At 55.7% G+C, this 15,029-nt stretch overlaps 1 protein-coding gene across 1 annotated transcript; it reads left to right on the top strand.

Annotated features, from left to right (window-relative positions):
• Nucleotides 1–2,453: 2,453 nt before the first annotated feature.
• On the top strand, nt 2,454–15,009 carry NCLIV_053750 (Smc ABC ATpase, related; the record flags this gene model as incomplete). Its single annotated transcript, XM_003884927.1, has 13 exons — nt 2,454–4,494; nt 5,242–5,555; nt 6,020–6,404; nt 6,670–7,199; nt 7,564–7,705; nt 8,166–9,700; nt 10,345–10,641; nt 10,983–11,117; nt 12,426–12,578; nt 13,064–13,195; nt 14,085–14,215; nt 14,388–14,482; nt 14,951–15,009. 13 exons carry the CDS (start codon nt 2,454–2,456, stop codon nt 15,007–15,009), a joined length of 5,949 nt encoding a protein of 1,982 aa, XP_003884976.1.
• Between the last annotated feature and the right edge of the window lie 20 nt (nt 15,010–15,029).

The raw sequence follows: 15,029 nt of genomic DNA, 5'->3' as shown, positions 1-15,029 counted from the left end.
GAGGCAACGGTTCGAAGGGGGGTTTGTTCCTAGGCAAAGCCGTCGTGACTTAGCGAAGGAAAGAGGCAGTGGAATGTAACTGAACGTCCACAGCAACGGCCTACTCGCGACAACAATGCCAGCGGACTTGTTGGGACTGACACCATTGCAGTTCAACAGGAAAGCCTCTGGCGAGCAGCGGCACACACACGCAGCGTCAGTTCCGTTGCGTCTGCCACAAATCAAAACGCGCGTTCACTTCTTCAGAGGGGCGGGAGCCTCGACTAACGCCATGGTTCCTTTACGCACCGCGTGTCTGTCGGGCAAAATACGGAAGCCTTCTGCAGTCGTTAGTCTGCATTGAATTTTCAGTCGAGGTGGCTATGAATCCAGGAAGCAGCTACGAAGCCCTCCACAAATGGAATCAGAGACGAGCTCCTAAAGGCGAACGGTTCCCAGGGACCCCGGCTCCGGATCGCTAGTGCTCTGGAAACGCGAAAACGCATGTGATGTGGCAGATGGGACGTCCGTTCTTGGTTTCAACTGTACTTCTGGAAGCCATCCACCACAGGCGTCTTTGCCAGTTGTTGGCGACTGTCCACATTCAGAGCGTGTGCGGCGGTTTCCATCATCCAACTCGGATTTACTCTTGCACTTCTGTGAGAATGCCCTACCCCTACTGTGCGTCAGCGGGCCGCAGGCTGCACGACAACGGGATGCAGAGAACTGCGTGTGCCTGTCCATCTGAGTCCAATTGGAACGGGCGCCGAAAACCGGAGCAGAAGACCAGAGACCTCATCCTGGTTCACACACTCCTCCTATTGGCAATAATTTGAAGGCTCCCAGTCGGCAGGTGACACAGTTCGAAAGGGAGGAGCACGGCGGACACTGAGTTGGCCACAACGACCGGCTAAGGTTCCAGCCCTAACCTCCACGACAGGAACTTCTACGGTGCCTGAGGCTGTGCGCTTTCTTACAAGCGCCGGAAGCGGCAGCTAGGCTCCTGCCTCTGCTCCTTCCAACGAATCTTCGTGGGGGTGTACCATCGCGGGCCTCCCCCGGCATCGAGGCCGCAGGCACCGTGAAGCCGCCTAAATCAACTAGATGCGCCTTCTTGCTTGCGAGGTCTGTTGCTCCTATTCAGAAAACCCGTCATAGACAAAGACTTGTAACGCTTTCAGAGTCCTTGCAACGTGGAGCTACGATTCGTTTCACAGCCAGTCTACGCCCCTGGTTCTAATAACGGATCAGACAAACTGCGCGGCACTGTAACCAGTTTGCAAGATGTAGCTTGCTTTTTGCCAGTGGAGCATCTGGAAATCGGAGTGAGATTTCGTTGACTTCACACCGGCATAAGGCGCTGACGACACTGTGGCCCACTCAAAAAGGCTGAGATCCTCCACGCACTTGCTACGGGCTCCCGTAAGCGGGAGACTTTTTGAGGCTGTTATGTTTCCTTCATCGTGAACAACGACCGAGATAGTCGCGAGCAGACTCCTAACCCTGTTGCCGCCGTAGACCCCCGAGCCACGCAGATTCCTTTATGGACGAGTTCGGACCAGGACCTGCTCATGTTTTAGCAGAGTAAGAGACGGCTGTGGCCTCTGTGTACGCTTTTCCCCGCAAATGCTTTACGAGCAACCCGGTCACATCCTTTTTTTTCATTTGGAGGAGTCAAATGTCTCGCCACGCTGCCTGCGCTGGGGGAATTCTGCCTGCCGCTGGACCCCCGGAACGCGGCCTTGCGGCGGAAGTGACAAGTTACCGGCAGAGCCTGCCGAAGGCAGTGCGCACAGGAAAAGCTCCTTTTCAGGAGTTCCTGCGCGTTTTGTGCCACGAGAACGGGCGCGTAACCCCAAAAATTGTCCTTCTTCCAGAACATTCCGCGGCCTGCTGGGCGAGCCGGCAATTTAAGCTGCGGCGCGAGTGCGCTGGCAAGGCTGCCTCTCGTCCCAGCAAACTTTGCTGTGGTGCTCCAAGCTGTCGCGAAGAAAGTGGAAAAGACACGGAAAGAGATAACTGAGGATGCAGAGCCCGTTTTGCTACGACTCCTGCGGAATAGCGAAGTTTTGGTCTGCATGTGAAAGGGGGTCACGGCTCGTTAGCGTGTGCGTGTGTGCCTGCATGCACACGGCGTGCCGGTGTCTTGCACCGTTACATCTGTGTTGCGTTTGAGAAACGCGTTTTAGATCGTGTATTTTTTCTCCTTGCCACGGTTCTTTTACCAGCCCCCCGTCCCGAAATGGGAGTGTGGAGAAGAGTGGCAGCGGACGCCTTCTGTAACCCGAGTCCGACACACGGCTCTCGCCGTTCTAGGTTGGTAGGATTATCACGCCGCTTCTTCCAGCGAGATTTCACAGTTCTGCTGTGCTCTTCATGGCCATCACGATTAGATTCGCAGAGCCGACGAATGACGCGTTTTCTGAGCGTCGACTGCGTCTTCTCGCGTTCCGTTGGTCCACGCTTACCCGAAAATGGATGTGTCAGACACTCCGAACAGGCGAGAGTCCTCGTCTTCTCGGGCTTCCCGGCCAGCACCCAAGTCGCTGCCCCGCAGCAAGCGAGAGCCAGCGGATACCGAAGACGAGGCTGTAGCTTCACCGACCTCCACAGTTTCTTTCTACTCCGTGGAAGATGACTCGCCAGCAGGGGACGGAGGACCGTCCGATGCATCCCCCGTGCGTCACGCGCCTCCCTTGGTCCTTGAAGCAGACCCCGTCGACAGGGCGCCATCCTCTCTTTCGTTGACCTCAAGGCGCTTCCACAGTTCCCAGTCTGTTTCTGTCTCCTCTCTCACTGTTTCTGCTCCCTCTCACCAGGGGGATGCCCGGGTCGAAGTTCCCTCGCATGCAGCGCGGGAGGCCCCCGGACGGCAACGCACATCCGCTCCTTCCTCTACAGCCCCGACGCCACATCCTCTCGCTTCTTCGGCATCTTCTTCCTCTGTCTCCTCTCGTTCGTCTTCTCGCTTGCGTCAAACGGTCTCTGTTTATCGAGAGGATCAGGCGTGTGGGGAGTTACCGGACAGCTCGACGGCTGCTGGCTCTCCGCGCAGTGTCTCTGGAGCCGACGGGTCCGCTACGGAAGGTCGAAATGCGACGCGAAAAGGAAGAGGAGTCCAGCCTTCGGGTTCTGGAACCGCGAAGAGCAGCGATCTGCCGCCTTCGTCTCCGCTCTCTTCTGCCCATTCTGCGGCTCCTTCCGGTCCCCGGCCCAGCCTACCTCGAGTTGGAGGCCTCAGCGATCTCATCCGGCAGGCGCCCGACCTCCTTCGCAAGAGCCGCGAGCGCCGCCTCTCGGAGTCTCCATGCCCTGGCCCGTCAGGAAGTGAGACAGAGGACGAGAGACATGCACAGGAGAAAATCCGACGCTCCAACGAGCGCGTGCATCGCGCACGAACCCGAGGGCCCCGATTGCGCGCTTCCTTGCGGTCGGGCGCCTCTCAAACGGTCGATGGGCAAAGCGAGGGGAGAACGGGCCGAGATCGTCCCGCTCAGCGTACGTCGCCAGCGCAGTTCGCTGTCAAGCGAGAAGCAGAAACGCTGAAGCGGAGTGGACGGCGGTCTCCAGGTGCTTTCCGAGTCTCGGAGGACGGAGCGATTGTCATTTCGTCTTCCGATTCGTCGCCACGGTCTCTAACTCCTCAAAAGCCCGTCAAGCTGGACATCTACACGGGCGGCCTCGCCAGTCGAAAAAAAGGCAAAAACCGAGAAGCTCCGAACTCGGAAAATGCAATACCCAAAAGCAAAGCCGACTCCTTTCTTGTTCTCTCCGATGGCGAAGACGAATGCCAATCCGCTTCTCACTTCTCTTCCTCACGCTCCTGTTCGTCATCTTGCTCTTCTTCCTCTTCTTCCCCTTCCTCTTCATCCCATTCTTCTTCCTCTTCCTCTTCTTTCTTCTCCTCTTCTTCCTCTTCTTCGTTTCCCTCTTCTTCCTCTTCTTCTTCCTCTTCCTCCTCCTCTTTATCCTCTCCTTCCCCTTCCTCTTCTTCGTTTCCCTCTTCATCCCATTCTTCTTCCTCTTCCTCTTCTTTCTTCTCCTCTTCTTCCTCTTCTTCGTTTCCCTCTTCTTCCTCTTCTTCTTCCTCTTCCTCTTCCTCCTCCTCTTTATCCTCTTCTTCCCCTTCCTCTTCTTCCTCTTCTTCGTTTCCCTCTTCTCACTGCCTGGAACGCCCCGTGGCCGACGGAGGCTGCCGAGAAGCGTCCGGTTTCAGGCCTGCGCAAGGCTTCGCCGAACGTGGCCTCTCCAAGACCAGGCGGCGAAAGAGAAGAAATGCGTCTACGCCCTCGCAAGAGAGAAGAAGCGCAGCGAGCGAAGACGAAGCGACGCCTTGGCGACAGACCCGCGGCACCGCTGAGGAAAGCCCCGATGGCCGTCGAAGGCTCAGCGCTCGCGTTCGTGAGCTGCCGTTCTACGGAACAGCCGGGAAAATCACCAGAGTCGACCTTCGCGACTTCCTCAACCACAAACAGCTCTCGTGGACCCCCGGAAGTAACTGCAACGTGGTCACAGGTGAGCAGCACATGCGTCGCTGTCTCCCTCATTAGACGCGTCGCCGTTCTCTGGAACCGTTCACCGCCGACAGACGGCGACGCTAAGGTCTTTGCAGGCGAACAGACGCGTCGAGTCCCGGGAACAAACATTTGCGTGGGAGAGGAGAATGTGCAGACGGCTGCTGTCTGAGGCACCTTCTTCGCGTTCGGGGGGACAAGGCCCATTTAGCAGACGCTCCCGAGTTGGTGTGACGAACGTCAAGAGCGTATCTAAAACAAAGGAAGATATCGCCCAGTCTCAGTCTTTGCCGTTTTCGATGCTGAGAGATGCGCAGCCGACGTGTTTTCCATGGTCCATCTCCAGAGAACAGACCTTTTCGCGCCTTTAACAGAGGCCTGTTAAACGCCCCGTCGCGCGTCCGTCTCGCGGTTGTCATTCAGTGCGATACGCTCGAGGTCGCACTCTTCAATGTTTTGCAGTGGATCTTTCGGGGGTCGCGCACAGTCGACAGGCCGCGAACATCTCAACGCGCGGTCCCGCGGTGTCCGAGCTTCCAGGACACCCGTTTGTTCTGTAGACTGTCTGTACACCTCAAGCGCGTGGTCTGCGCAAGCCGTTGTTTCCAAGTGACATCGGTTCACCGCATGGCTCTTTTCTGTCCTGTGCTTTTCGTCTTGAGTGTTTGTGTTCTCCGTCGCTTCCTCTCTTCCGTCTTCTCCCCCACAGGGCATGCTTTTTTGACTCTGTTTTTCTCGCGCGATTCAGGCATGAACGGGAGTGGGAAGTCCGCGTTGGCCCGGGCGATCCTCTTCTGCTGTGGAGCCGAGAGCTCCGGGGCGAGTGCGTCGTCGAGCGGGGGCGAGCGCGTGAAGCTCTTTGAGTTCATTCGCCAGTACTGGGCAGAAGACGGGCCGCGAATGGCGGAAGTGAAAGTGACCTTCTCGAACTTCAGAGCCGACCCCGACCGCCGTCCGCCCGAGAGTTTTGGAGCCGGGCCCGAAGAAGCCTCCGCGTCTCACGATCTCTGCTCCGTTCTCAAAATGAAACGCGAACTTCTCCGAAACGCAGACTCCCCACAAGTGTGTACAGACACCCGGCAGAGGCGAGAGACCCGCTGGGGCACCCGGATTGGGGGCCGCGCATGCGTCCAGAGTTGCGTTTCCATTTTCACACAGAATCGACGAAAACGTCGCCAGGGCACTCTCTCCTGTCCCGCGCTTTCTGTTTGTTTTCCTTGCCCCGTTCTCCAAGTGTCTTCCCCCGCTCCCTGCGCCGATCAACCTCCCACCTGTGTGCCTCACTCGCTGGACCGCTTGACTCGGGCAGAAGTGGGATGGCACATTTCCAGCAAGGCAGAGAGTCTGGAACATCCACAAAACCGCGCCCCGCGACTCTTCGTCAGCGAGACGGGGATCGCCAGCAAATGGTCAAGACGCTTCCTTTTTTGCCTCTCTAGTTTCCCTCCGCTGCCAGTGCGCCGCGTCGCGTCTCCTTCGCCACTCGTTTCGCGCTTTGCTGTTTTCCGCTGTCGGCTGCCTCGCAGGACTCGCGTGAGTCTCCAGAGTCGGCGGCGCATGCACCAGCCTCCTCTGGGGACGGGTCACGCACGTACCAGGCGGAGATTTGGGGCCCGACGCTGACCATTATTCGGCGCGTCTGGAAGAAGCAGGTTGTTTCCTCCCGCGGGGCGAGGGACGAGGGCGGCGAGAAGTGGGCTACGGACCGCTCGGAGTTCTTCCTCAGCGCAGGCCGCGGCGGCACGGTGACGGGGATGCAGCCGGTGAAGAAGGAGAAAGTCCAGCAAATCTTGAGGTGCTTTGGCCTCGACTTCGCCAATCCGGCCGTCTTCCTTACGCAGGACAGAAGCAAAACGCTGCTCGTATCGGCCAAAGAACAGGAACTCTACGACTTCTTCACAGAAGTCACAGGTGCGCCAAAAGAGAGGAAAGGTGATAGAGAGAAACGCCGCAACGACAGGGGACTCCAAGCACCAGAAAAACACCATGTGGACATCGAGGTGTTCGTCTCTCAGATCTCCGAGACGCATGTGCGTCTATACAGATGTGCATGTGTTTGTGTGTACTTTTTACGTGGATATACTTGGAAATACCCGGATGTGTGTGTAAATCTGTCTCTCAGTTGGGTTCTCTTTTCGTGCTGCATGCGTATCTACTTTCGCCTCGCGATTCTCAGGACTGGAAGAGGCGTGTGTGGAGCTTCGAGCGCTCGCGGCGAAGCTGTACGAGACGGAGACAGAGCTGACCAAGTACACGAGCAGCCTCGGGCCGGTTCTGGACCAAGTGACGGTGTGGCGGAAGGCGCAGGAAGAAGTGAAGTTGCTGCGGAACCAGGAAGCGTCGCTGGACCGGCTCGCGCAGCTCCTGCCTCTGCTGGAGCTGCGCGAACGCCGCGAAGAGGCCGAACGCGCGCGGAAGACTTCGGAGACTCTCGACCGGGAAGTGGAGGAAGAACGCGCGAAAGAGCGCGCCGCCACGGAGCACTGCGCAGCCCTCGGAGGCCGCCGGACGGTGGAGCAGAAGCGGCTGCAGCAGGAAGAGCTGGAGAGAGTGGCCGAAGACCTGCGCACGCTCCAGCGAGAACAACGCGACCTCCGCCAAGAAGCGAAGCGCCTCGAGCGCGAGAAGCTGAGCAAAGAAAAGGCGAAGAAACACGAAGAAGAACTCCAGGCGCAAGTCGAACAGCGGCTCAAGACCGCAGAAGAAGTGAGACTCGTGGGCGTGGGGCAGTGATGGGAGGGAAACAAAACGACAAGATGACGGGGAGGATCGCGACGTGCAGGTGAAGAGAAAAGAGCCACGCCGCGTCTCGCGCGTTGATTTCCCGGTTCTCCTTCACTTATTGATTAGGTCAACACGCGCAGCGGTGTCCCACAAGGTTTGCTTCGTTCCTGTCTCGCTTCGGTTGTTTGTTGTCAAGGAGTCGCGCGTTCCCCGTTCGCTGGGTGTGTGCTCGCGAGATTCGAGACTTGGGCGTCGCCCCGAGACGATTCTCCGTTTGGACGTGTTCGCTCGTCGTTTCTGAGCCCTTCTTCGTTTTCCATCCGGGGATTTCTCTCTCTTCTTTCAGACGCATGCGGCGCGCCGTGCGCAGTTCGCCGCCGCTGACGCGAAAGACTCTTCCGCGGATTTCACTAGACACCTCGCCCTCGTCGAAGATCGCCGGAAGCAACTGGAGGAAGCCGTCGAGGCCCGTGCGGCCCTTCGCGCGAGTAGGGCGAAAACGCGAGAGGCGCTCCGAGGTGCACAGTCCAGATGAAACCTCCGGCTACACAAACCCACGCACCTTTTCGTCGCCATCTCTACGCATTATTATATATCTATATCTGTATATATGTATATATATATATATGTAGATGGGTAGGAGTGTCGCTTTGTGTTTCTGTGCATCTCTCTACGTGCATTGTATCCACAGTGCACCCAGTCCTCTGTTCGACGATGCGTATAACGGTATATCTGTGCATCTGTCCTTTTGTTTACAAGTTTGCATGTGTACTTGAAGATATGCAGAAATGTAAATGCGTCGATCTTGAGGTCTTTCTGGGATTCGAGCACAGGTTGTCTCGGGTCTGCGGCGGGAGAGCGTCGCGGTTCGCGGGGTATTGCATGCCTGGCGACTTTGACTCTCTTCAATGGTAGAGCACGGTCTCTGCTGCGGCGTTTCGTCTGCAGCGCTGGCCGAGGTACAACGTGTGCTCGAGCGTCAGCTGTCCAGTCGCGCGGAGGTGGAAGTGATGGTCGTGAGGCAGGAGGACCGTTGCCGTCTCGCGCAGGACTCTCTGCGCCAAGCCGAGGACGACCTCGAAGACGGTCGACGCCAGCGGCGCGTCGGGCGCGAGCAGCGCCGCGTGCACCTTCAGCAGCGGAAGGCCTTGTGGCAGCGCAGGAAAGCCGCACGGGAAGAAGCGAAGAAGCGAGACACAGAGGCGTCTCGCCGGGTCGCTTCTCGAGACGTTCAAAACGCGAACAAGGCCGCGTCCAACCTGGACGGCGAGCTCGCGCCGTCGTGCCCGGTGGGGTGGCGAAACGACCTGTACACTCCGCCGTCTTTTTCTTCGCATGCGTCGAGCGCCGCACCTTTCCAACTCGACGCTCTCCACAGGGATCTTGCGGCGCTCGTCCGGAGCAAAGCGCTCGATACGCTGCCCGTCGGCCCTGTTGGCGAGTTTCTCTTTGTTCTTCGTGAGGCGTGCGAGGCGGCGGAGGCCCCGCCGCAGGCGATCGCGGCTCTGGTGGAGCGGCATCTGCGGGCGCAGGTTTTCAGTTGGATCGTTGGGACAAAGCGCGACCAGCAAGTCCTTTTCAATTTTTTCCGGACTCGCAACCTCCCGAGAATTCCGCGAATCGTTGTCGTCAACGCCGACGCGCCGCCGTATGCAGACCGCCTCCTGCGTGCCCCCAGCGGCGCGGTGTTCACAGTCTACAAGGCGCTCTGTGCGCCTCCACGTGGAGACTCTGAGGCCGCGGACGCGAGTTCCACCGCTTCCTTCTCGCCGTCCCTCCGATTCGTGAACTGTCGCTTCGCCCCCAAAGGGACATTCGGAAACGGGACAGAGCCGCCGTGTGGCGCCCTGGCGACAGAGAAGACAGCTCGCCTGCCGCAACAACTTCTCCGCTTTCTCGTCGACGCGTGTCGCATTGAGAGCACGGCGCTGGTGCCTTCGCACCGGCACCTCGTCGCGCTTCTTCTCGATCCTTCCAGCAAGTCGGACGAGGCGCTCGCCACTCGAGACCGGCTGTACAGTCGCGCGGAGCAAACCCACTTCAAAGAGGGTTACGACTGGAGCGGCGGGCGGCATCTGAAGCGATCTTTCGCAGGGTCCGAGTCGATGCCGGAGAGCGCCCTCGGGCACGCGGGCCGGCCGGGGGGGCCAGCGAGTCGCTTCGTGCGGCTCGTGGGAGACGGTGTCTCCTTCGGCGGGGCGAGGCGCCCGCGGGGCGAGCGTCAGAAGCGCAGCAGAGAGAAGACCGACGAGGACGAAGCCGCGGAAGAAGACCAGGCCGAGGAGGAAGAAATGCGGCAACTCGCCAGAGAAGACGAGGAACTGAAGCACCAGGAGGCGGCGGCCGAGCGCGCAGAGGAAGAGGCTGTTCGAGACGCAGGACGGAAACTGGAAGAGGCAAAGGCGGAACTGCAGCGGCGAAAGGCCGAAGCCGACGCGCTGGACAACGCCGAGGAAATCCAGAGTCTCCGTGCGAAAAAACAAGTAAAAGAACAACGACACGCGACCAAAGTGAAGAAGCTCCGCGACCCACACAACCACAAGACTGCACGGGTGGAAAAGGACTCCAGACCGACACTTGACTCTCCGAGGTTCTATCGAGAGCCCCACTCCACAGATACACATATATACAGAGATATACATATGTAAATATATTTATGTAAACATATATATATATATATACATATATATATTTATCTAGACATATTTGGATACAGGTTTCCGTGTTTATGCACAGGCTCGTTTGTAGCGCACGTGCGTTGATGCGAGAAAGACTTGCATAATTATCTATATATATATATTAGGTAGCTATAGATCCAGAGGCACCTTTAACGGCGCACATGTACACGGGCAGACATATACGAATATACATATATAGCATAGATATATGTATATGTTGATGCATGCTGCTTAGGCATGTAGATATCTGTACCGCAGACGGCCTATCCTGGTGCTGCTCGTTGGGTTGTCGGCCTGTAGGTGTCTTCACGAATCAAATCTGTATATATATGTATAGATAGAGAGATGTTTGTCCCTGTTTAGTGCATATATATATATATATATACAGGTGGGGATGTTTGTGTTTGTGTGTCAAGGTTTTGGTTGCGGAGGAAGTGCGTCTCGGGCAGGCTGTTTCGGCGGCTCGGGAGGCGATGGAGGGCGCGGAGGAGGAGTTGCGCGAACTGCGCGAGATCCGCGAACAGCTTCGTCGGGCTGCAGCGAGTGCCTCGCTGGCTGCTGAGGAGGAGGTCGAGAGCCGCTTCTCTGCGTTGAGACTGACAGTCGAGGAGAAGAAGAAACGCGTCAAACGGCTCGACGCAGAAGCGGAAAGCCTCCAGGCGCAAGCCCAAGAACTGTATCGCCGCGTCGAAGAGAAGGAGGAAGAAATCGCGGCGCTGGAACAAAGACAAAAACAACTCGAAAAGGTACAGATCCGGACACAGGGTTCACGCGCCTGAAGCCATACACGCATACATTGAAATATCTGTATACAAGAGCATACTGTGAAGGAATGATGCCTATCCTAATGTCCTATATATATGCATGTTTGTGTGCAAAGTGTATCTTTTTTTGAATATAAAGGGAAATACCCCCGTAGATATAAAGGCTGCATGCACACGTGGCTGTGGGGTGTGCGTCCCGGGCGACTCGAGCGCGTGGTGTCTCGATTTCCGTGCATGTCTCTGGTTCTGTTGTTCTTTTTCTCCTTTGCATGCGCCATGCATGCGTGGCTGTTTCGCGTTTTTGCGGATCGCGTTGTCTCCAGAAGCGGCGGAACTTGCAGGCTGCGCGCGAGGAAGGGGAAAAGCGACTCGCGGCGCAGACACAGGCGAGAGAGGAGAAGGAAAATCAGGCGAAGGCCGCGAGGAAGGAGGCTGCGGACCTCCAAGTTCGACTTGAGGTTCGTTTCGTTCAAACACGGCGCAAAATGACGAACCCTTTCTTGCCTTTTTGCGGAACCCCAGCCGCATCGGAAACACATGCACACCCGAAACACATGCACACACAGACATTTTCGTCCCGGCAAACGGGCGATTATAGTTTTGGATCTGTTTTCACTCACGGATTTCCTGTTCCACACGGGCTTCGCTCTACGACAGCCCCCGGGAAACCGATGGCGAAGCATGCACAAAGACATACCTCCATGAACAAAATATATGTATCTGCACGTAGATGCATATCTGTGTCCATATATATTGAGAGATGCGCGGATGCAGATGTGTAGCAGTGGCGACATATATCTATATATAGCTATGTGCACATGCGTACATCTATTTATTTGTATACATATTTCTGTATATATCTATTTATTTCCGATTTTCTCTTTTCTCCTGTTAGGCTTTTCTTCGAGAGCACTTTGAAGGGAAGGAAATTCCGAGTTCCCTCCCTGACGGCGACTCACGCCAGTGTGCAGCCGAAGCGGAGAACCTGCGTAAAGAAATCTTCTCCAAGAGGAACAGAATGAAGTTTGATCCGAACGTGAGATGCGAGCAAAGGACGTGTCTTGATCTCTTGTCCCATTTCGGTATTTTGGGTGTTTGTGTATGGCGTGGATTCTCGCACGTGTCGTTTCTGTAAATTCTAGCCTGGCCGCCGTTGTTCTTCGTCACACCGCTTTTGGCATGTTCTCTGCACTGCGCGAGAGCGCGTTTATTGGAGCAGTTTCTCTCTCCCTCTCTGGAAAGAAAGACGTGGGCTGTTCTGTGTTAGTGCCGTCTGCCTGCGCTTCGCCTCTTCCCTATCTCAAGACAAATAAAGAAGGGACACAGCTCCACTCCAGTGGGAGCTCTGGGAAAGTGTAACTTTGCCGCTGATGGTCTCAGCTTACGCCTTCTTTTTGCTTCGTTCCTATGCATACACACGTATATATAGATCTATTCTTCTAAGGTATATCCGCGTACGGAGAGATGCATGGTTATATGTATTTTAGATCTGTGAAGGTATGGATGCATGCCTGTTCATCGATGTCTGTGACTCTCTCGCGTCATGACGCGGTTGTCGATTTCGGTGTTTCCTTTGATTCGCCACTCTTTCATCTTTCGTTTGGTGTTCGTTTGCCTTAGGCTTTGTTGTTCCTGTTTGGAGGTTTTCTCCTCCAAGTGCCCGTCCTTCTCTCTCGTCCCCGTGACTCGTTTCCGCACTTTCTGTGGCCTTCGCACGCGTTGGTTTCTTCTCTCCCTTTTCCCGCTTTTTCTCCTTCCCCCTGCAGATCGTTGACGACAAACTGAAGGAAGCACAGCTCGCGTATGAAATGAAAGTCTCCCAGATGAGAGGCGCAAAGGAGACGTTCGAAGTGTGCAGGCGGCGGCTGGTTATTCGCAGAGACAAATACACGGCCGGCCTGAACGCCATCACTTCGGAGGTATCTTGTCTCAGACTTCTTCTCCATCAGTCAATTCACGAAAGGCACAAGACGCAACCACATCATCCACCGCGTTGCACGTATACTCATGCATGCATCTAACTCTTGAAAGGGCGGATATAGAGAGAGGTCTACTGAGGTGGTTCCTCAGAAGCCTGCAGATTTAGGTATAGCCGCGCAGCGGTAGGAGATCATCCTGGAGTATGCATGCATTTCAAGCCTCTATGTTCGTCTCGACCCCTCGTAGACCTAGATGCAAGCGGGCGCTCTTGTCCGAAGCGTCTTCTTGTTCCTTTGCCTCCCTGTTCGCGTTTTCCGCAAAACCCCGTTCGGTTCTTCCGCCGACGCGTCCCGTTTGGGCCTTGATTCGATGGCCAAGTTGCTGCGTTTCTCGCCTTGTTCCTCGTTTTTTCTGGTTTCTTTGGTGCTTGCAACACGCGTTCACTCGAATGTTTCGCTCCGTTCGCCCGCCCGTTTTCTTGCAGCTCGCCGCCTCCTTTGAGGCGCACCTCTCGGGAATCATTCGGCGGTCTGCGCGCATGGTGGTCAATCACCAGACTCGCTCCGTGCGACTGGAGACGACCGACGAGTCGCAAAGTGCGCACGCGCAAACAAAGGTGGGTTTGGCAGAGAACTCTGCAGTCTTCTTTCGACCTTTGCCTGGAGAGCGAAGCTCCAGTCGGTGTGGAACGTTGCTGCCGCGGAAAAGCGAAAAAAACAGAATGGGTTTGCTCAAAACCTCCCCCTCGATCGAGAACTTTTTTTCCACGGGTCTCCACGCATGCGAATGCCCCCCGTGGAGCCTCACAGAAAACCCACCACCACACCCAAGAGAACCCCGTGGAGAAAGCGAAATATGCATCCACACTCAAACAGATATATACACAGACGGACATACACCAGGCATATACTCCTGCACCGTGGAGTCGCATATATACGTATATATATGTATATATACATATATATATATACATATATACATATATATATATATATATACATATATATATATATATATACATTTGCATGTGTGCATGCATGCATACTCTGAGGCAGACTCCCGACTTGTTCACCGCTCCGTTGCATGTGTTTAACAATTAGCCACGCGGAATGACTCACCAGTGTCGCATGGTATGTGAGTCTTTTAAATCCAAATTCAATTCTCGGTGCCCTTGCGGAATGACAGGATGTGAACCGATGGTTTTTTCTGGTTCCAAAAGAGAAGCGCTACCTAACTCTACCGCACACTCCAAACATGCTGCTAAAGGAACTGGACTCCGAATCTCCTGTACACACGTTGGTCTGAAATGCATCGTCGTCCTCAGAGGCGTTCCTCTCTGTCTGTTTCTGAAGACGGTGTATGCTTCCTGACCCCGGTATGTATATCGGTGGAGAGGAGCGTCTGACGAAGAACGAGCGGTTCTCTGCTCCCTTGCAGTTTTTCGCCTGTGTGGCTGTGCGAACGCAGGCTTTCGCTTTGTCTTGCTTTTCTGGCGCTGTATTCAGACTCTCTCTGGAGGCGAAAAATCCGCCGTGCAACTCGCTTTTCTCATCGCCCTGGCAAAGAGAAGCGTCAGCCCGATCCACATCTTCGACGAAGTAGACGTGTTTATGGATGAAGGAAGTCGACTTAAAAAGTACGTTTTCGCGAGTCGTTCTGTTTTCCCTGTTTCTCCTGTGGCGGTGGATTCTCCTTTTACGTGCGTGCCGCTTCGCACCCGAGACGGGGATGTCTCTCTGTCTCTCTCCTTCACCAGGCGCATGCAAAAACATACTTTTTTGTCCAACTGTGCTTTTCGTTTTCTCTAGTCTCGACCTCCTGCTCCAGTTCGGCCTCCAGTGTAAACCCGACAAGCAGATCTTCTTGATTACGCCGCACAATGAAATTTGTCAGTTCATTCGCGGTGAGTTTTTGTCGGTCTGGGGGTCCGTTTCTGCGTCGTCCTCGTCGGGTCGCTCTTCGCTCTTTCGCAGCTCCTCTTCCTCTCTCGGTCTTCTCTGCAATGACCTTCCTTTTTCGCCTCCCCCCCGGTTCCTCCTCTCACGGCTGCTCGTTTCCGATCCTTCGTCTTGTTCCGCCTGCCTCGATCCTCTGCCCTCAGGCGTTTGCTCTTTCTCGTTCTTCGATTCGCGTGCGCTTTTCCTCCCCGTTCCCGTCTTGGGGCCTCACGAGACGTGTGGAGTATTGTGTGCCTTGTGCCGTTCTCCTTGCTCGGTTCTTCGCTGCGTGTCCTCCCTGAAAAACGCCCTTCTGAAGGTGGCGTCTTCCACTCTCTGCGTTCTTTTCCCTTCCGTGTGTGCGATCCACGCCGCCGTCATTCCTCCGGTTCCTGTGCCCCTGTTTTTTCTCTTTTCTTTTTCCGTTTCCCCAGAAAACTACGACGAGAAGGACGTCTGTGTACAGACCGTCTCGAAGGTCGCCTCCGCATGAGGAAACCGCGACACGCCTCC

Source organism: Neospora caninum, chromosome XI (genome assembly GCF_000208865.1).
Source record: "Neospora caninum Liverpool complete genome, chromosome XI".
Taxonomy (NCBI): domain Eukaryota; phylum Apicomplexa; class Conoidasida; order Eucoccidiorida; family Sarcocystidae; genus Neospora; species Neospora caninum.
Note: the sequence above shows the minus strand (reverse complement) of the source record. Positions and strands in the feature narration are given on the sequence as shown.